The sequence below is a fragment of the Procambarus clarkii genome, chromosome 18 (assembly GCF_040958095.1).
Source record: "Procambarus clarkii isolate CNS0578487 chromosome 18, FALCON_Pclarkii_2.0, whole genome shotgun sequence".
Taxonomy (NCBI): domain Eukaryota; kingdom Metazoa; phylum Arthropoda; class Malacostraca; order Decapoda; family Cambaridae; genus Procambarus; species Procambarus clarkii.
In genome coordinates this window covers 13161717-13182793 of record NC_091167.1, presented here as the reverse complement: position 1 = coordinate 13182793, position 21077 = coordinate 13161717, and the positions used below count along the sequence as shown (strand labels likewise).

Genomic DNA, 21077 nt, shown 5'->3' with positions numbered 1-21077 from the left:
TCCAGTTCTCACAAGGTACATGTTGAAACAGTTCAGCATGCTCATGTCCACAAGATGGAAGAACACTTTTTTCGTCCACCTACATGTCTTCCGCACACACTCTGCAGTGCCAATCATCATGTCTGATTTATCAATCAACCGCATGTTGATATTATAGTCTAAAACACAGTCTGGCTTATATAGTGGTGCGTTTGTTTTATGGCTCACTTTCCCACTGTTCACCATTGTTCCATCATGAATTGTTGTCAACAAGTTCACCTCTCTTTTGTCTTTCCACCGAACTGACAGAATGTTATCACTTTTCCTTCTCTGACACTCGCCAACTGCAATGTCGTTGTCAAACACAGGCATTTCCCTTCGTTGTGGCTTTACTGTACCAACCAATCCGGTTCTATTTTCTAGCAAGAACCGAGCTAGCAAGGGACTTGTATAGTAATTATCTGTGTATAAAATGTGTCCCTTGTTCATCCACGGAGCCATGATGGTCTTCACTACACTCCCCGAGAATCCATGTTCGTCGTTACCGGGAATGTCTACATCACTAGCCGAGTACAGAATCATGTGTAACACGTATCCTGTCTCACAATCACAAAGAACAAAAAAATTCAGGCCAAATCGGTTTCGTTTTGAGGGAATGTACTGTTTGAATGGAACACGTCCCTTGAAAAGTATGAGAGATTCATCAACCACCAGCTTCTGTGCTGGTACGTAAAAATCTCTGAATTTTCCAATAACATCGTTCATGTAGTGCCTCACTCGCCACAGTCTATCATCAGGTGTTCGGTCCTGAACACTTCCAAAATGTAGACACCTGAGGAGTATCTGAAACCTGTCTCGTGACATATATTTCCCGAATAAAGGTGTTGGTATTGTCTTGTCCTTGCTCCAATAGTCATTTATTGCATGTTTGTGACAGTGCTTCATCAACAAACAGAGTGCCAAAAACACATACATTTCCGCCACTGTGGTATTTTTCCAACGCTGCAGTCGTGAAAATTCTGTGATTTCCCTCTCAATCAGGTAAGCAGCATGCAGGTTCGTTTGGTGTACAATGTATTCCATGAGTGGTTCATCATAGAATGCTGTAAAATATTCCATCTCAGCCATGTCCTCACCTTGATTAGGGAAAAGGTTTGTAATCCCTACATCTTTATCGTCAAAGTGAGGAATATTAGGAATAAAATCGTCACCATCACTCCACTCAAGTACACCAGGCGTCCTGCGAGATGCAGAGGAAAGATGGCGAGGAAGCGATGCATACCGGCGACCAGGAGCTGAATACCGTCTGCGAGAAGCACGGCGGCTACGTGCACGTGAGGTGGGTGCACGTGAACACGAGGGTCTTGGTGCCATGCGGTGGCGCTTGGCTGGGCGAGATGCTGCTGACGCGACAATTTCTCGCCCAGTTACACCACTGGTACCAGCCACAGGCTCAATAAAACTTTGATCTGAGTCACTAAACCCAGAAAAGGAGTCACCTCCCTCTGACTCGTCAACCTCAAACAGAAAATATCCACAGGAACTGTGAGGTCGTGGTAGAATTGGGGTAGAAAATGGGCGAGGAGGCATGGGAGAGCGTATAGGCCTCGCCATGGCATGGCGGTCATTCTCACTTTCACTGCTGCTGCTACTATCTCCCGACAACTGTGTATAATCCTCATCGTTGTCTGAATCGTCAAACACACTTTCTTCACCTTCAGAGAATAATTCGTGGGCTATTTGCTCTGGGGTGAGGGACTGAGTGATGCGTGCTCGTGAGGCGTTTGACCGTGCGCTCGCCATGGTGACTCTCGCTAAACTGAGGCCTCCCATGCCATCGGAGCGTGAGCTGGATTTTTTTTCAAAATGGCCGCTGTTTACTAGAGCCCCTGGGCAGCGTATGGGACCCCCAGCTACACCGCGGGCCATTCAAATCGTGCGCGGTACCCATACACTTCATATGAAGTGAAGCGCAGTTGACTGGTAAAACGATTTACACTTCATATGAAGTGATGCGCACTTTAAGGGTTAAGAAGTCAGCACCAGCAATCAACAGCCAATTAATGCACAACTATATTCTACCCACCTCAAGACTCCGCTCCAATATAGAAGCATCAAGAAATATGGACCAATAGGCTTTCTACAATCGCTTCCATTTCAATACCCATTGTTTCGTGTTCTGTCTTGTGTTGATGAAATTAATACCCTATTAATGCCACCTCTTGTTCTGTCTTGTGTTGATGAAATTAATACCTTATTAATGCCACCTCACCCCATCCACCTCACTCAAATGTAGATATAAACAAAATCGAAGATGTGTAAGTTCTATTCAGTTGTGTATTTGTAAACTAAAGTCTTTGAAAATGTAATAAGTTTTACGAAACGCGCTCGAGTCGCGTCAGACTAGAAATAAAAATGAATTTTGGAGAATTGATTTTTGAATTACAGTATCCACTCAATTTAACGGCCTCTTTTATACCGATCTGCCGGTATTAACGACCGGTTTGGGAGCCCAGTATCTAGAGCCTGCTATACCGGTCTGCGGTCGATATTACCGACAGTCGGTATTGGGTTTGTTGTGGCATCAGCATCCCCTCACATGGCGACCAGGCCGCCACCGACCTGGATCGTCCAGAGTCATATATTACATCTTAATTTTCTTTTAAAATGATTCACTTTAATGAAGAAAATTGTAAATTATTATTAATAAAATATTTTGAAACAGTTTTTATTAAGCAAAAGTCTTTGTTTTCTTATTAAATACCTTTTATAGTATGTATAGGCACTAGGTATTTTTTTTCCCACGGACCTAGTATGTACTCCGCCGGGCCATGTGTTCCCATTGTTTACCGTGAACTCGCGCGGCTAGCTTCAATTGTGAAGGATATTACTGTACTGTAATTGTGATCTTTTTAATTTACAAAATGCCAAAAGTTACCCAAAGGAAGCGCCTGACGGTTGCACAGAAGCTGGAGTTAATTAAGAAACTTGATAAAGGATATTCTCATGCACGAGCAGCAGCAGAGTTTAACATCGGGAAAAGTACAGTAAGTGACATCAAGAAACAGAAGGATACTCTATTAAAATATGTGAGCACAACAGAGTGTGCTACTTCTGGTGCTGCATGTTCGAGAAAAACAGTAAAGTCTGGTCAGTATCCACAATTGGATGCTGCAGTGTATAAGTGGTTTATTCAGCACCGCACAATTGGCATGGCAATAAGATTTGAAGAGCTTAAAGTTGCAGCAAGTAAACTTGCCATTCAATTAGGTATAAAAGATTTCAGTTCAAGTGATGGGTGGGTTGGAAGATTTAAGGCTCGGCATAACATTTCAAACACCAAAAAAATTTCTGGTGAGGCGTCAAGTGCTGATCCCACTAATGTTGATTCATTCAAGGCTAAATTAAACGAGTACATTGTCAGTAATAATTTAAGCAAATATCAAGTATATAATGCTGACGAGACTGGGTTTATGTGGCGAGCTGTACCAAGTACATCCTTAACCAGTAGGATGCAGGAAAATATTCCTGGACGAAAGATAAGCAAGGAACGGCTCTCAGTCTTGCTCTGTGCTAATGCTGATGCCTCTCACAGGACAAAATGTGCCGTGGTAGGCAAGTCTAAAAATCCTCGAGCCTTAAAAAATATAATGCAGGCATTACCTGTAATATATTACAATTCTAAGAAATCATGGTTTAATCAAATAATATTTACGGACTGGTTTGAAAACCACTTTTGCAAAGAAGTCAGAGAATTCCAGATCAACAAATGTGGAATAAAGGCCAGTGAGGTTAAGGCATTGTTGCTGCTAGATAATGCCCCTGCTCATCCCATTAGCAAGTTAATTTCAAGGGATGGCAGAATAAAATGCATGGCACTTCCACCAAACACAACATCCTTGATCCAGCCCATGGACCAAGGTGTTATCCTTGCTGCTAAACGTATGTACCAAACAGCAATGCTTGAAGATGTTTTAGTTGTTTTACCTAGCGAGGAAGATGAATTGACAGGAAAGGATACAAGGGCTCAAAGAACACTAGAAAATCTAAAAAAGTACACAATCAGGGAAGCAATATTCCACTGGGCTAGGCTTTGGAATAAAGTGAAAGAAACCACACTAACAAATTCATGGAAGAAACTGTTAACAGAGAGGCCTAGATGTGAAGCAGCAGTACAGTATCTGATAGTGAATTCGAAGGTTTTGAAAATGAAGCCAATGATTTTGAAGGGTTTGAAGAAACGATCCGAACAATGTTGCTCCAAGCTGGTCAGGGTGTACAAGTGAATGATATCAATGAATGGTTAGAAAATGATTACGATCCTGGTTATGAATTGTTAACTGAAGAACAGATTGCGCAAAGTGTTCTCGGAAATGACTCTGATGACTCTGATGACTCTGATGATGACTTGAACGATGTTGGTGAGGCTCTGCCTAGAGGTGTCGGATATCAGAAAAGATTGGAACAAGTTGAGGAACTCATTGAATATTCAATAAAAAGTAAACATGAGGTTATTGGAAATTTTTATGTACACCTTACAGCCTTAAAGCAATGTCTCAAAACGTTAGCCAGAGAAAATCAGATTCAGACAAAAATAGATAAATTCACGATTTCAATGGTTCGTGAAAAATCTTCGTCGACAAGCGATGCTGCATCCGTCGATGCTGAATTACCATCGACAAGTCATGGAGCATCCGCCAGCAATGAATGCTCTACAAGCCATGCTGCACCCGCCGATGCTGAATTCCCATCGACAAGTCGTGGAACATCCGCCAGCAACGAAGGCTCTACAAGCCATGTTGCACCCGCCGATGCTGAATTCCCACCAAGTCGTGACAAGTCATCCACTAACGATATAAAATATGATTGAAAGGCATATAAATTAGTGTAAAAAGTGTTGATAGAGTACAGTATTGTAAGTGTTAATGATTAATTAAGCCTAGACAAAAAGATACTGTACAGTGTAAATATACAGTAGAAATAATTGTCAATAGTAAAGTAGAATTAGAACTCTTGTGAATTAGTAGTAAGGCTAGCTGTTGTGTGAAGTGAGTGCCTGAAAATAATTGTACATATAAAACAAGCGCTGCAGAGGATGACGTAATCAAAACAGCTTCGTAATCTTCAGCTTCATTAAAAGTAAGTCAATTTACCAATTTTATTATAGTATTACAAGATATTAGTTTTTTTTTTCAACAAAAGCTACATATTAGTCTCTGCAAATGTATATTCTATCGTCAGCAGAGAAAAGGTGAGCTCAAAATATTTCGTCTTGGCTAGCTCTCAGTGACAAGGCTCGATCGCCATTGTTATGGCATGGCCACCACAGCCTGTGTCGTAACATTAAAAATACATTACCTGCACTGTTCAGGGTAAATCAAAACACATCTCTAAAATTTTATTAAGACAATATTAACTCACTGATTGATACATGAAATATTTTTCAATACAAAGGAATGAATCAATTTTTTCCCACCCATCTGGACTTGATCAGAGCGTGTTCACACATCATCCATGCAGCAGCCAGCAACTGGCTTAATCGTCGGCCGTGCACTAAATTGGAATGCAATTACACAATGAACTTTATTTAATTTTAGTTATACAGTATAAAATATATCCTACCTGAATGTTACTTGAAAAATTACCCGACCCGACTTAACGTCGGAAATAACGGAGCTCCGTAAATAACGACTTGGGCTCAGCCCCATATAGGCTGTTAAATTGAGTGGATACTGTACCTCCAACAGTGAAAAGAAATGTACGAAAGATTGAGAAAATTCGTGTTATAATTATTAATCTTACTTTTTCGGTCATATTTAATAATATATGTCTACAGGAAAGACTGCTACCAAAATATACTAATATATATATATATATATATATATATATATATATATATATATATATATATATATATATATATGTCGTACCTAGTAGCCAGAACGCACTTCTCAGCCTACTATGCAAGGCCCGATTTGCCTAATAAGCCAAGTTTTCATGAATTAATTGTTTTTTGACTACCTAGCCTACCTAACCTAACCTAACCTAACTTTTTCGGCCACCTAACCGAACCTAACCTATAAAGATAGGTTAGGTTAGGTTAGGTAGGGTTGGTTAGGTTCGGTCATATATCTACGTTAATTTTAACTCCAATAAAAAAAATTAACCTCATACATAATGAAATGGGTAGCTTTATCATTTCATAAGAAAAAAATTGGAGAAAATATATTAATTCATAAAAACTTGGCTTATTAGGCAAATCGCGCCTTGCATAGTAGGCTGAGAAGTGTGTTCTGGCTACTAGGTACGACATATATATATATATATATTAGTATATTTTGGTAGCAGTCTTTCCTGTAGACATATATTATTAAATATGACCGAAAAAGTAAGATTAATAATTCTAACACGAATTTTCTCAATCTTTCGTACATTACGCTTCACTGTTGGAGGTAAATCAAAAATCACTTCTCCAAAATTCATTTTTATTTCTAGTCTGACGCGACACGGGCGCGTTTCGTAAAACTTATTACATTTTCAAAGACTTCACAAATACACAACTGATTAGAACTTGCGTTTCCCTGATTTTATATCTACATTTGAGTGAGGTGGGAAGGGTGATGTGGCATTACATTTGAGTGAGGTGGGAAGGGTGATGTGGCATTAACACAAGACAGAACACTAGGGGATATTAATAGGGTATTAAAAGTATCAACACAAGACAGAACAGAAACAATGGGTATTGAATAGAAGTGTTTGTAGAAAGCCTATTGGTCCATATTTCTTGATGCTTCTATATTGGAGCGGAGTCTTGAGGTGGGTAGAATATAGTTGTGCAATAATTGGCTGTTGATTTCTTGGTGTTGATGTGTAGTGCCTCGCAAACGTCAAGCCGCCTGCTATCGCTGTATCTATCGATGATTTCTGTGTTGTTTACTAGGATTTCTCTGGCGATGGTTTGGTTATGGGAAGAGATTATATGTTCCTTAATGGAGCCCTGTTGTTTATGCATCGTTAAACGCCTAGAAAGAGATGTTGTTGTCTTGCCTATATACTGGGTTTTTTGGAGCTTACAGTCCCCAAGTGGGCATTTGAAGGCATAGACGACGTTAGTCTCTTTTAAAGCGTTCTGTTTTGTGTCTGGAGAGTTTCCACTAAGGAAACAAACATAGGAATGTGCCTAAATGCCAACAGCGACTGCCCCGACAGGTACAAGAGGAGTGTTGTTAACGCATACGTCGACCGTGCTCTCAGCCACAGCTCAGAATGGAAGCAAGTCGACGAAGAACTCTGTAGGGTAAGGCAGGTTCTAGTCAATAACGGCTTCTCCAATGGTTTCATCGAAGACATAAGAAGGAAAGTGAAAAGCCATGCAACCTCTGAAGAGACAACTAACACAACACCTATACCCCCTATTAGACTATTTTACAGGAACTTCTTTTCCACAGCTCATAAAACGGAGGAAAGGGTCCTGAAAGATATTGTTAATAGAAACGTTATCCCTACAGACAAAAATCAGAGGATACAACTGACGATTTACTATAAAACCAGAAAAACGGCCAGCCTACTCATGAGAAACTCTCCAGACACAAAACAGAACGCTTTAAAAGAGACTAACGTCGTCTATGCCTTCAAATGCCCACTTGGGGACTGTAAGCTCCAAAAAACCCAGTATATAGGCAAGACAACAACATCTCTTTCTAGGCGTTTAACGATGCATAAGCAACAGGGCTCCATTAAGGAACATATAATCTCTTCCCATAACCAAACCATCGCCAGAGAAATCCTAGTAAACAACACAGAAATCATCGATAGATACAGCGATAGCAGGCGGCTTGACGTTTGCGAGGCACTACACATCAAGAAGTCAACACCAGCAATCAACAGCCAATTATTGCACAACTATATTCTACCCACCTCAAGACTCCGCTCCAATATAGAAGCATCAAGAAATATGGACCAATAGGCTTTCTACAAACACTTCTATTCAATACCCATTGTTTCTGTTCTGTCTTGTGTTGATACTTTTAATACCCTATTAATATCCCCTGTTCTGTCTTGTGTTAATGCCACATCATCCTTCCCACCCTCACTCAAATGTAGATATAATATCAGAGAGACGTAAGTTCTAATCAGTTGTGTATTTGTGAAGTCTTTGAAAATGTAATAAGTTTTACGAAACGCGCCCGTGTCGCGTCAGACTAGAAATAAAAATTAATTTTGGAGAAGTGATTTTTGATTTACCTCCAACAGTGAAGCGTAATGTACGAAAGATTGAGAAAATTCGTGTTAGAATTATTAATCTTACTTTTTCGGTCATATTTAATAATATATATATATATATATATATATATATTAATATGCTTGCCCCTACTTATGATAATTTCGAGTTACGATGTAAATTTCATCGAAAAATGCGACTCGACATACGATGGTGTTGTCGACTTCCGATATTTGTTGGTACACGTTGGGGTCGACCGAGCTCGTGGTTCCCGGTCACGCGGCCGACTTGCCTCAGTTTACTACAGCTGCCCGCTTAGTGATGATCGCGCCTATAAGAAATTCCGCTTCTGTGGTGATTTTTTGCATTTTGAACATTAAAGTAATTATTATATATCACGCCATGAGTCCCAGGGAAGTCAGTGGTAAGCTCAACATATGAAAACCCATGTAAGGATGACCATAGAGCAGAAACAAGAGTACAGAATGTCTCTTCCTCAACAATTAAGAAAATGTGTGCAGCATGGGAAGAATTGCAAACCTTTGCTGAAATTACTCACCCAAATCAAGCTGTAGTAGGTCGTTGCCTTAACCTATTCAATGACACTGTGATGCATCATTACAGTCAAATGTTAAAACAAATGAAAAAACAAATGTCTCCTTACAAATTTGTAGTGAGACAAACATGCACTGAACCACAAACAGGTCCTAGTGGTATTCAGGCAAAATGTGGGAGAGAGTACCCCAGAGAAAACATCACTGCCTGATGTAATTACCTAAGTGTAATTACCTAAGTGTAGTTGCAGGATGAGAGCTACGCTCGTGGTGTCCCGTCTTCCCAGCACTCTTTGTCATATAACGCTTTGAAACTACTGACTGTCTTGGCCTCCACCACCTTCTCACTTAACACTTTCCTGGATTTTCGACTTGGAATTACGGGCGTTTTCCCTAACCGCTTGTCGGATCACGACGTAAATTTACGGTGCGGTTTAAAATATTTGTAAAAAATCCAGTTTAAATCCGATTTACTTGGGGTTTGTTTCAAACTCTGCGCCATGAAATTCCCGTTCTCTCGGGTAGGCCGCAAGTCACGTTGGCCTACTGGGTCACGTGACAGGCCCATTGTTTTGTTGTCATGTGGAGCGATCGGATCTCTCTCCCCTCGGCTCTCCTCTCGCCCAACCTACACAATGCAGACACAAAGAAAGTTCAGAAAAGAAAACGAGTTCGCAGGGCAGATGGAACAGTAAGACTACAGCAGGTTGTGGTGAACAAACCACAGGCAATTGTTGACTACAATAAGTTCATGAAGGGTGTTGACCACTTTGATCAAATGGTAAAGTATTACCATTTCGCCAGGAAATGTCACAAGTGGACCAAGAAAATAACATTTTATTTCTTGCAAATGGCATTGTAAAACGCTTATGCATTGTACAAGGCCAACACAGATGATCGAAGGAAACTAACTCTGCTCCAGTTCCATGAAGTTGCTATTTGGTCTTTATTTAAATTTGACAAGGCAGAGTGGCCTGCAACAACTACACCATCTCCACATCTAGTTCATGCTCCAGACATAAATGATGACACTGGTCCTGTGTATCCTGCTGCTGACCCGTCAACACCTGGCCCGTCGGGTGTAAGGCGCCCTTTCTTCACGTCTACACCTAGTGCTGAAGCTGAATCTGATGAAGATAATTCATATTCCACATTAGTGTTTGAAAACAATAGTGAGAGCGACGATTCAGACAGTAGTTTATTGCCAACCCAGAGACAACAGCGACGTGTTGTTATAGCAGAGACTCGCCTGAACTATAAATTGAAACATGAGCTGGTAAAAATCCCCAAACGTCGCAGGTGTGAAGTGTGTTCAAAGTCGGGTATCAGGAAGGAAACTGGTATAGCGTGCAAGACAAGCGATGTTCCACTTTGCGTCATACCTTGTTACACCACTTATCACAGGAAAAGGGTGTATTGGGTGGACAAGAAATAACCACCCACACCAGGTTCACTCCACCTAGGAACATCTGTTGAGCAACTTCAGGAATCAGTACCTGAAGGAGGTGGAGTGGAGATAAAATGCTCAACTTATTTTACTACAATCGTCTTTGCTTTGGTAAGTACACATAATTGTCTTAGATTGTTTCAGTATTGTAGTCTATTTTCTTAGGAATATTTTGATACCTAAATGAGAACTGTAGCACGAAAACTAAAGTAAGTATACACGAAACAAGAGAAACTTTTTTCGTGGGTGTTGCGGGTGTTGCAGGTGTGAGTTGGAGTGTCAAGAGCGGGTTCCGGTTGTGTGTTTTCCGTCATCTCTACAGCTGTGAATTCCAAGGAATTGTATTTGATATGCATATGTCTGTGTAGGGAATTTTATTCCGAATACTATACAAAAAAAAAAAAACGGTGTGAAACAAGTACAGTATAAACTTGAAAAGCATGAGCAAAGTAAAAACTTTTGACGCTCACGGGTACAAACACACGTAAGATTTTATTCGCCGCAAATTTATTTGACGCTGTGTTGGCCAACTCTACCCATATTCTTATAGAACTTTCTATTGCGAACACATTGCTATAAAAATGAAATACGTAGCTCCAGAAATAATGTCAGGACAGTGAAATAAGTATAAACATTCAAAGCGCTGCATCACACCAGTGTCGTCGTTGCTGAAATCACGGCTAACGCTTCGCCCAGTTGCCACACTCATGCGGGTCACCCGATACCATAATTAGACATTGATAGGCATATGTCTGGGTGGGGAATTTTATTGCGAGTTCAGTGATATCAAAATGAGCGCTGTAGGATGACTGTGAGGCTGGCAACAAACGAAAGAGTATGAACATTTACTTCCTGTTTGGGTGTCACGGCGAGTCATCTTCGTGTTTATTTACTTCGTGGTGGGATACCAAATGCTTGGGTGACATTTTATGCATATGATCTTGTGGAGAATTTTATTGCCAACGCATTGATACCAAAATGAAAAACGTAGCTCGAGAATTGATGTTAGGAGCGTGAAAAGATTATAAACTTGTTTGTGTTTACGCTTGAGCGCCCAGAACGCCGCGCGCACAACCCGCTTTTTTTTCCAGCTAGTGCCGCGCGCACTAAAGTGTTAACTTGTTCCAACCGTCTACCACTCTATTTGCGAAGGTGAATTTTCTTATATTTCTTCGGCATCTGTGTTTAGCTAGTTTAAATCTATGACCTCTTGTTCTTGAAGTTCCAGGTCTCAGGAAATCTTTCCTGTCGATTTTATCAATTCCTGTTACTATTTTGTACTTAGTGATCATATCACCTCTTTTTCTTCTGTCTTCTAGTTTTGGCATATTTAATGCTTCTAACCTCTCCTCGTAGCTCTTGCCCTTCAGTTCTGGGAGCCACTTAGTAGCATGTCTTTGCACCTTTTCCAGTTTGTTGATGTGCTTCTTAAGATATGGGCACCACACAACAGCTGCATATTCTAGCTTTGGCCTAACAAAAGTCATGAACAATTTCTTTAGTATATCGCCATCCATGTATTTAAAAGCAATTCTGAAGTTAGAAAGCATAGCATAGGCTCCTTGCACAATATTCTTTATGTGGTCCTCAGGTGATAGTTTTCTATCTAGAACCACCCCTAGATCTCTTTCTTTATCAGAATTCTTTAAAGATTTCTCACATAATATATAGGTTGTGTGGGGTCTATGTTCTCCTATTCCACATTCCATAACATGGCATTTATTAACATTAAATTCCATTTGCCAAGTGGTGCTCCATATACTTATTTTGTCCAGGTCTTCTTGAAGGGCATGACAATCATCTAAATTTCTTATCCTTCCTATTATCTAAGCATCATCAGCAAACATGTTCATATAATTCTGTATACCAACTGGTAGATCATTTATGTAGACAATAAACATCACTGGTGCAAGAACTGAACCCTGTGGTACTCCACTTTTGACATTTCTCCATTCCGATACATTGCCTCTGATTACTGCCCTCATTTTTCTATCAGTCAGAAAATTTTTCATCCATGTTAGAAGCTTACCTGTCACCCCTCCAATATTTTCCAGTTTCCAGAACAACCTCTTATGTGGAACTCTGTCGAAAGCCTTTTTTAGGTCCAGATAGATGCAGTCAACCCAACCATCTCTTTCCTGTAATATCTCTGTGGCTCGATCATAGAAACTGAGTAAATTCGATACACAGGATCTTCCAGATCGAAAACCATACTGTCTCTGATATTATATCATTTCTCTTCATGTGATAATGGAAGGGGACTCCCCTTCCAAACAGTAACAACTCTCCTCCTCCCCCCTTATCACCATCTTCCATATGCCATCAAGAGCCCTCCATAAAGGTAAGAGAAACTTTGGTACTGTATTGTAATTAGAAAAAAACATTCTATTCAGTATAAAATGTATTTGTATGTTAATATTTTGGAGGTTGGGGAATGGATTAATTCAATTCCATTTTATTTCTTATGAGAAAAAATCGCTTCGACTTACGATCCGTCTCTGGGAACGGATTAGCATCGTAAGTCGAGGCCCCATTGTATATATATATATATATATATGTCGTACCTAGTAGCCAGAATGCACTTCTCAGCCTACTATGCAAGGCCCAATTTGCCTAATAAGCCAAGTTTTACTGAATTAATATATTTTCTCTAATTTTTTTCTTATGAAATGATAAAGCTACCCATTTCATTTTGTATGAGGTAAATTTTTTTTATTGGAGTTAAAATTAACGTAGATATATGACCGAACCTAACCAACCCTACCTAACCTAACCTATCTTTATAGGTTAGGTTAGGTTAGGTAGCCGAAAAAGTTAGGTTAGGTTAGGTAGCCAAAAAAGTTTGGTTAGGTTAGGCAGGTTAGGTAGTCGAAAAACAATTAATTCATGAAAACTTGGCTTATTAGGCAAATCGGGCCTTGCATAGTAGGCTGAGAAGTGCGTTCTGGCTACTAGGTACGACATATATATATATATATATAATGATTATACATACATATACATACACACATACGTACAAGAAGGTACATTGGGTTTGTGGGAGAACATCACATTGATGTTTTTACATTCTTTCAAAACCACTTAACACACAGTGTTTCGGGCAAGGTCATGTAGTCACTACCTGAATTTACCTAATGGCCACCATCTCTAGTGGCTTCAACAGAGACAGGATGGAAGTGGTTTCTCAAAGGCCCTCCCATTGTAATAAATTTCACCAGCCCATGCTCATTGTGCCTTTCATTTGTGAACTGACTGCACTACAGAACACTCATTAAAGATGTTATAACCAGCAATGTTTGCTTCAAGCAAGAACGTATGGTCAAGATCTTAACCCTATAAATTACTTCTGAAATTCACAAACAAATGATATTCTTTTGTCTGAAGGGAATTATCCATCCAACAAACTCAATCGATTTCTTTTTCTCAGGCACTCACTTTTCACTAGCTTCCCCAAATTTTCCAGAAATGTAAACCTAAGTGTCAGGAAATACTATGTCAGAATAAGTGATGTATAAAATGGTGTAGCAGGTATACAGGATAGAATCAAACAGCTATTCAGCAGAGAAAGTGGGGAGAGCCCCAGTTGAATAATTTGAATTTTGAAGGAACTACTGTCACAAATAGATGGCTTCCTGACAGGCATTTTAAGTCTTATGAAAGTCAGATTCTATGTTGCATGAACTGTGTATTGGGAATGATTTTGTTCCAGAATAACCCAGGAATATGTTGATTGAGAGTGGTGAGGGTTTGATTTTTTATAAATCCATTGGATGATTAGTTTATAGTAGTCCTTTCATTCTCATCATCAGATATGTCGTTATGACACTCTTCGGTAAATAATTCACTGTAAACTTATGTAAACTAACCCAACTATTAATGCACTAAACAGACAGACATGAATATAGCTATTGAATTGATTTGAATTTAATCTTACCTCAAATTTTTGTTTTTCTAGTTGAAGGCTGAAAAGTCTCCAAGCAAGATAAACCCACAAAAATGGATGATACTGAGGTAATGAGTGTCGTGACTCAGGCTAGTGACACGTCAGCGAAAAGTGAAAAACAAGTGGCCTCACAAGGGGAAAAAGGTGGTGGAAGAGGATTTGAAGAAAATAAAGGCGCTGTTCCGGTGGTGAGTGCTATACTGGGTGTACAGTCGGATAAGTCAGTTCATTCACAAGAGTGTTCACTAAAGGATTTTAAAACCTTTCTAACCTTGCCCAAATTAACTAAACAAATTTTAACAAATATTGGGTATGGTGATAGTTAAGGGTAAACTTTTAGGTTCCAAAAAAGAAAGAAAGAAGCAAAGATAGGTGAATTTGTTTATATATAATTTGACCTGTTGTAAAATTTTCTGTGGGGAACCCCTACGGCTCCCTGGAGCTTATCGGGCTAAAATATGTTATATTAGACTAAGACATTAGCTAAGGAGTTCAGACCTACCAGGGACCAGTGCCAGAACCTCCCCTTCAGAGAGGTTTCAGGGAGCAATGGCCCTGGAAAACCCCCTTGTGGTTGGGGTTTTCCTTATCTGCCATCGACCTGGTTTAGGCACCCAGAAAGGTAGGCATAACAAAACAAGCCCCACATGGTAAAAAATTAAAACAAAAAACCGAACAGAGGTAGAAACTCCCTACAATCCCAAGGAAACAAGCAAACATCACACTGTACTGCCGCAAAGATTGTCTGCGTAGCCCTCCCCGCCCCAGGAGGGGGAGGGGGGAGCCCTGGACCTCACCGCTCCGGCTGCCTAGCATCAGTTCGTAAGCTAATGTCAACCAGTATAGACGCTTCTCTGGCCTCAGTTTCCTAGGTGGTGTTTGCCTTGTGTGGCGTTCACTGCCGTGTATTGTGTTGTGCGGTGGCCAGGAGTACCTCATCAGTGCCGGGGCTGCATGTGCTTAGGGGGCTTCCTTCCCTAAGCACCCTGTGAGTACTGTCCCTGCGTGACAGGGTTATCTTCCCTGGGGCGTTCGGGAACCATTCCCGTAGAGGTTCTTGCTGCTCGGCATTTGACTTGCCCTTGGGGCCAGCTGAGGCTTGGGGCCCTTGTTTGGCCCTGGGTAGGGACTGGTATTGTGCTGGTTAGGGCATCAAGGTGTTGTGCGACCTGCCACCTAAGCGGCGACTGGTTCCTGTTGCCTCTGGAGACTGTGTACTTTTGCAGGGTTTTTCTTTTGTTTTTATTTTCATTTTCCTGGTGGGGGTCTGCCTAGTGTGGCTATAGTTCCACTGGTAGTGTTTGGTGGCCCTCTGCTAGGCCCCCATGATTGTACACGCCGCAGAGGTTTTCAGTGTTGTCCTCTACCCCCTTGTTAGTTTTGGGTTTTAACTGGTTAGCAATACCTTGCCCAGGCTTCCCATAGTTGTTACCCTACGGGCCCTGGAAACCCTCGTCGGGGCTCGGTGGACCAGTGAATGTTTCTTCCGGGTTTCAACCCGTCTTGTACAGGATCGTTGGTTGCTGTGCCCTTGTCTCCGGATGACAGTCGCCACTTTTACCTCCGTCATGTTGCCTGTTGGCTCACTGACACCTTGACCCGTAGTCTTACGAGAGAGATTATCTGCTTGTTCTCCAGTACTCTCCTGATGTCATGACTGTTCAGAGTATAGGCGGCATCCGTGTTGCAAGCTAGGTTAGGTTGCTGCAACACGCTAGGTTTGTTTCCCACTGGGATGCCCCAGGGCCGCCCCATTTTGGTTAGGTGCTGTTCGCCCCTTTGCCTCCCTGTTCCCGGCTCCGGACCATTTGCGGGTTTCGGGGTCGGGGCAGGGTTTAGTTGGTGCCGAGACTCGGGCGGTTTCGGGGGCTGCCCTGTTCAGGTTGGGGATGGAGGTTTTCGAGCCTGTTCCTCCTGCCAAGGCTTCTGGGTCTTACCAGCAGCCCTTTCTTGCTGAATTTTCCATGGATTCTAACTTTTCTTTAAGGGCGGAGGGCTTGGAGGACAGGTCTGCCCCGGGGCCTCTGTTGCGGGTTTCCGGGGCTGTGAGGGATGCCTGCTAGCAGTATTGGGGCTGTTTGCCCCTGCCTGGGTTTTCTGCTTCTGGGCGGAGTTTTATGCCCATCCATTCTGCTTGCTTCCCACTATTCCTGGCGTGTTTTCGTATCTTTTGCGTCGGTCACAGCCCCTGTTCTGGTGGCCATTTTCTCCTGCTGGTTTCCCGGTGTGGCCACCAGGGTGGCGTTGCGGTTTGTTTACATACACCTGGGTATGAAAGTGAGCGTCTTGGGTGAGTTTTTTCACCTTTTTCGGGGGTTTTATTCTCCTGTGTTCGTTTCTTTGCTTTTCTGGTGTTTACTGCCCATCTACTGTTCCTCTGGGAACATTTGAGTGTTGATTTTACACCAGGTTTTCCATTTTGTCGGTTTTGGGTCTGGGCCCTAGGGTTTGGGCTCAGTGTCCCTGTCTGTTTATGCTTGCTCCTACACCTTGTCCCTTGGTTTTCAGTCTGTTTTGACCATTTCCCTGGGGGTTCTGTCTGGGCGCTGTGCTTTACCTTTCTGTGGTGTACAGTGTGTCCTCACTTGAACGAACTATATGGGGCGAAGCCGATTCGTTCCAGTGCGGAATTCGTTCACCACCCACACCATCCTCCACACCACCCACACCATCCCCCACACCACCCACACCATCCCCCACACCACCCACACCATCCTCCACACCACCCACACCATCCTCCACACCACCCACACCATCCTCCACACCACCCACACCATCCTCCACACCACCCACACCATCCTCCACACCACCCACACCATCCTCCACACCACCCACACCATCCTCCACACCACCTATACCATCCCCACACCACCCACACCATCCCCCACACCACCCACACCATCCCCCACACCACCCACACCATCCTCCACACCATCCTCCACACCACCCACACCATCCCCCACACCACCCACACCATCCCCCACACCATCCCCCACACCACCCACACCATCCCCCACACCATCCCCCACACCACCCACACCATCCTCCACACCACCCACACCATCCTCCACACCACCCACACCATCCTCCACACCACCCACACCATCCTCCACACCACCCACACCATCCTCCACACCACCCACACCATCCTCCACACCACCCACACCATCCTCCACACCACCCACGCCATCCCCCACACCACCCACACCATCCCCCACACCACCCACACCATCCCCCACACCACCCACACCATCCCCCACACCACCCACACCATCCTCCACACCACCCACACCATCCCCCACACCACCCACACCATCCCCCACACCTCCACACCCCCACACCATCCTCCACACCACCCACACCATCCCCCACACCACCCATGCCATCCCCCACACCCCCACACCATCCCCAACACCACTAACACCATTCGCCCCCACCACCCACACTCCCCACACCACCACCCACACCATCCTCCACACCACCCATGCCATCCCCCACACCACCCATACCATCCCCCACACCACCCACACCATTCCCCAACACCATCCCCCACACCACCCACACCATCCCCCATACCATTAACACATTCGCCCCCACCACCCACACTCCCCACACCACCACCCACACTCCCCACACCACCACCCACACACCCCACACCACCACCCCCACACCCCACACCACCACCCACATCATCCCCCACACACCACCCACATCATCCCCCACACCACCCACACCATCCCCCACACCACCCACACCATCCCCCACACCACCCACACCATCCCCCACATCATCCCCCACACCATCCCCCACACCACCCACACCATCCCCCACACACCCCACATCATCCCCCACACACCCCACATCATCCCCCCACACCCAACCACATCACCCACACCAAACCACACCACACCACCCAAACCACACCACACCACACCATCCATGGGGTGTATTGAAGCAGCAGGCTTGGAAGCGTCTCAACTCGCCAGACAAAAAAAAAAATGATGGGTTGACAGGTCTCCTCTCACACCTCCAGGACCCCTCCTCCCCCCCCACCCCCCAGGTACCCGGCCATACACACCACCACAATGCCAAGTCAGCTATTGTTTTCTACAGGAAACAATAAAACATGTTAATGATTAATAATGTGTATTAATACACGAAAATTAACGTATTTTGGCATAAATATTTCACAGCTAAGATTGAGATTTATAATAGAGTATGAATGAGAGGTTTGGCAGCCATGCGTGGTCACCACCCTTCTCTCTCCACTTCCACCTCCCCTGACAACACCTTCCACCACTGACCCCACCTGCCTCTTTCCACCACCTGTCTCCCCTGACCCCACCTGCCTCCCCTGACCCCACCTGCCTCCCCTGACCCCACCTGCCTCCCCTGACCCCACCTGCCTCCCCTGACCCCACCTGCCTCCCCTGACCCCACCTGCCTCCCCTGACCCCACCTGCCTCCCCTGACCCCACCTGCCTCCCCTGACCCCGCCTGCCTCCCCTGACACCGCCTGCCTCCCTTGACCCCGCCTGCCTCCCCTGACCCCGCCTGCCTCCCCTGACCCCGCCTGCCTCCCCTGACCCCACCTGCCTCCCCTGACCCCACCTGCCTCCCCTGACCCCACCTGCCTCCCCTGACCCCACCTGCCTCCCCTGACCCCACCTGCCTCCCCTGACCCCGCCTGCCTCCCCTGACCCCGCCTGCCTCCCCTGACCCCGCCTGCCTCCCCTGACCCCGCCTGCCTCCCCTGACCCCGCCTGCCTCCCCTGACCCCGCCTGCCTCCCCTGACACCGCCTGCCTCCCCTGACCCCACCTGCCTCCCCTGACCCCGCCTGCCTCCCCTGACACCGCCTGCCTCCCCTGACACCGCCTGCCTCCCCTGACACCGCCTGCCTCCCCTGACACCACCTGCCTCCCCTGACCCCGCCTGCCTCCCCTGACCCCGCCTGCCTCCCCTGACACCGCCTGCCTCCCCTGACACCGCCTGCCTCCCCTGACCCCACCTGCCTCCCCTGACACCACCTGCCTCCCCTGACCCCACCTGCCTCCCCTGACCCCACCTGCCGTTGAGAGTGCGAATCTTTTTCTCTCTCAACTTAGGTATACGTTTATGTCGTACCTAAAAGCGAGAACCACACTATTGGGACAAGTATGCAAGGCCCAATTTTCCAAACAAGCACAGTTAATTTTGTTATTTTCGAACATTTCTTTCCAAAGAAATTCTTACTTATTTTGTCCAGGTCTTCTTGAAGGGCATGACAAACATCTAAATTTCTTATCCTTCCTATTATCTTAGCATCATCAGCAAACATGTTCATATAATTCTGTATACCAACTGGTAGATCATTTATGTAGACAATAAACATCACTGGTGCAAGAACTGAACCCTGTGGTACTCCACTTGTGACATTTTTCCAGTCCGAGACATTGTCTCTGATTACTGCCCTCATTTTTCTATCAGTCAGAAAAATTTTCATCCATGATAGAAGCTTACCTGTCACCCCTCCAATATTTTCCAGTTTCCAGAACAACCTCTTGTGTGGAACTCTGTCGAAAGTCTTTTTTAGGTCCAGATAGATGCAGTCAACCCAACCATCACTTTCCTGTAATACCTCTGTGGCTCGATCATAGAAACTGAGTAAATTCGATACACAGGATCTTCCAGATCGAAAACCATACTGTCTGTCTGATATTATATCATTTCTCTCCAGGTGTTCTACCCATTTAGTTTTGATTAGTTTTTCCAATACTTTCACTATTACACTTGTCAATGATACAGGTCTATAATTGAGGGGATCTTCCCTGCTGCCACTTTTGTAGATTGGAACTATGTTAGCCTGTTTCCACACATCTGCTACGATTCCTGTACACAGGGATGCCTGAAAGATCAGGTGAAGTGGAATGCTGAGCTCAGATGCACATTCTCTCAGAACCCATGGTGAAACGCCATCTGGGCCAGCTGCTTTGTTCTTACCGAGCTCCTTTAGCATATTTTCCACTTCATCTCTAGACACCTCTATCCGCTCTATGTTGTTCTCTGGAATTCTTATTGTCTGGTTCTCTGAAGATTTCATTTTGTACAAACACACTTTGGAACTTTTCATTTAATGTTTCACACATTTCCTTTTCATTTTCTGTGAATCTGTTTCCCATTTTCAACCTCTGGATATTATCCTTTACCTGCAATTTGTTGTTTATGAATTTGTAGAATAGGCCCTGGTTCTGTTTTACATTTATCCGCTATCCCTTTTTCAAAATTTCTTTCTGCCTCTCTCCTTACTGCTGTATAGTTGTTTCTCGCATCTTTGTATCGCTGGTATGTTTGGGGGTTTGGCCTCTTCCTATACTGATTCCATTTTTGTGTCTTTTGGTCTCGGGCCCTCTCACAATTTCTGTCGAACCAATCCTGTTTTCTGGCCCTGCATCTCTGTTTTGGTATAAATTTTTTTGTGCCTTTATCATATATTTCACAAAACTTGACATACATCTCATTCACTTCCTTGCCTAGCATCAAGTCTGTCCAATTATACTCACTAAAAAAAATTCTAAGGTCGCCATAATGTCCTCTCCTGAAGTCTGGTTTTTCAACTGCTTCAACCTCCTTATTTTCTTCCAGCTTATAATGCATTGCATACTTTATTCCCAAAAAGACATGGTCACTTTTACCCAAGGGAGGAAGGTACTGAATGTCAAATATCTCTTCCTCCTTCCTGGTAAATATCAAATCTAGCATGGAGGGAACGTCCCCTTCCCTCATCCTCGTAGCTTGTTTAACATGTTGATACAAGAATGTTTCCAGGATGAGGTCTACAAATTTACACACATGTGTGCACATGTGTGTATGTGCATATGCACGTGTGTGTAATACACCTTGTGTGTAATTACCTAAGTGTAGTTACAGGATGAGAGCTATGCTCGTGGTGTCC

At 43.9% G+C, this 21077-nt stretch overlaps 1 protein-coding gene across 10 annotated transcripts in view; it reads left to right on the top strand.

Moving 5' to 3' along the window:
- The window catches only part of LOC123750762 (uncharacterized), a 387264-nt gene that overhangs the window by 37476 nt on the left and 328711 nt on the right, over positions 1–21077 (top strand). For 8 of the 10 annotated variants that reach the window (XM_069326268.1, XM_069326265.1, XM_069326264.1 and 5 more), the window contains one exon: positions 14157–14332. In XM_069326268.1, the coding sequence (XP_069182369.1) occupies positions 14198–14332 (135 nt within the window). In that variant the 5' untranslated portion in view covers positions 14157–14197. Of the gene's footprint in view, positions 1–14156; positions 14333–16246; positions 16435–21077 lie in introns of those variants that run through there. The other 2 variants (XM_069326271.1, XM_069326267.1) reach the window with 2 other exon arrangements.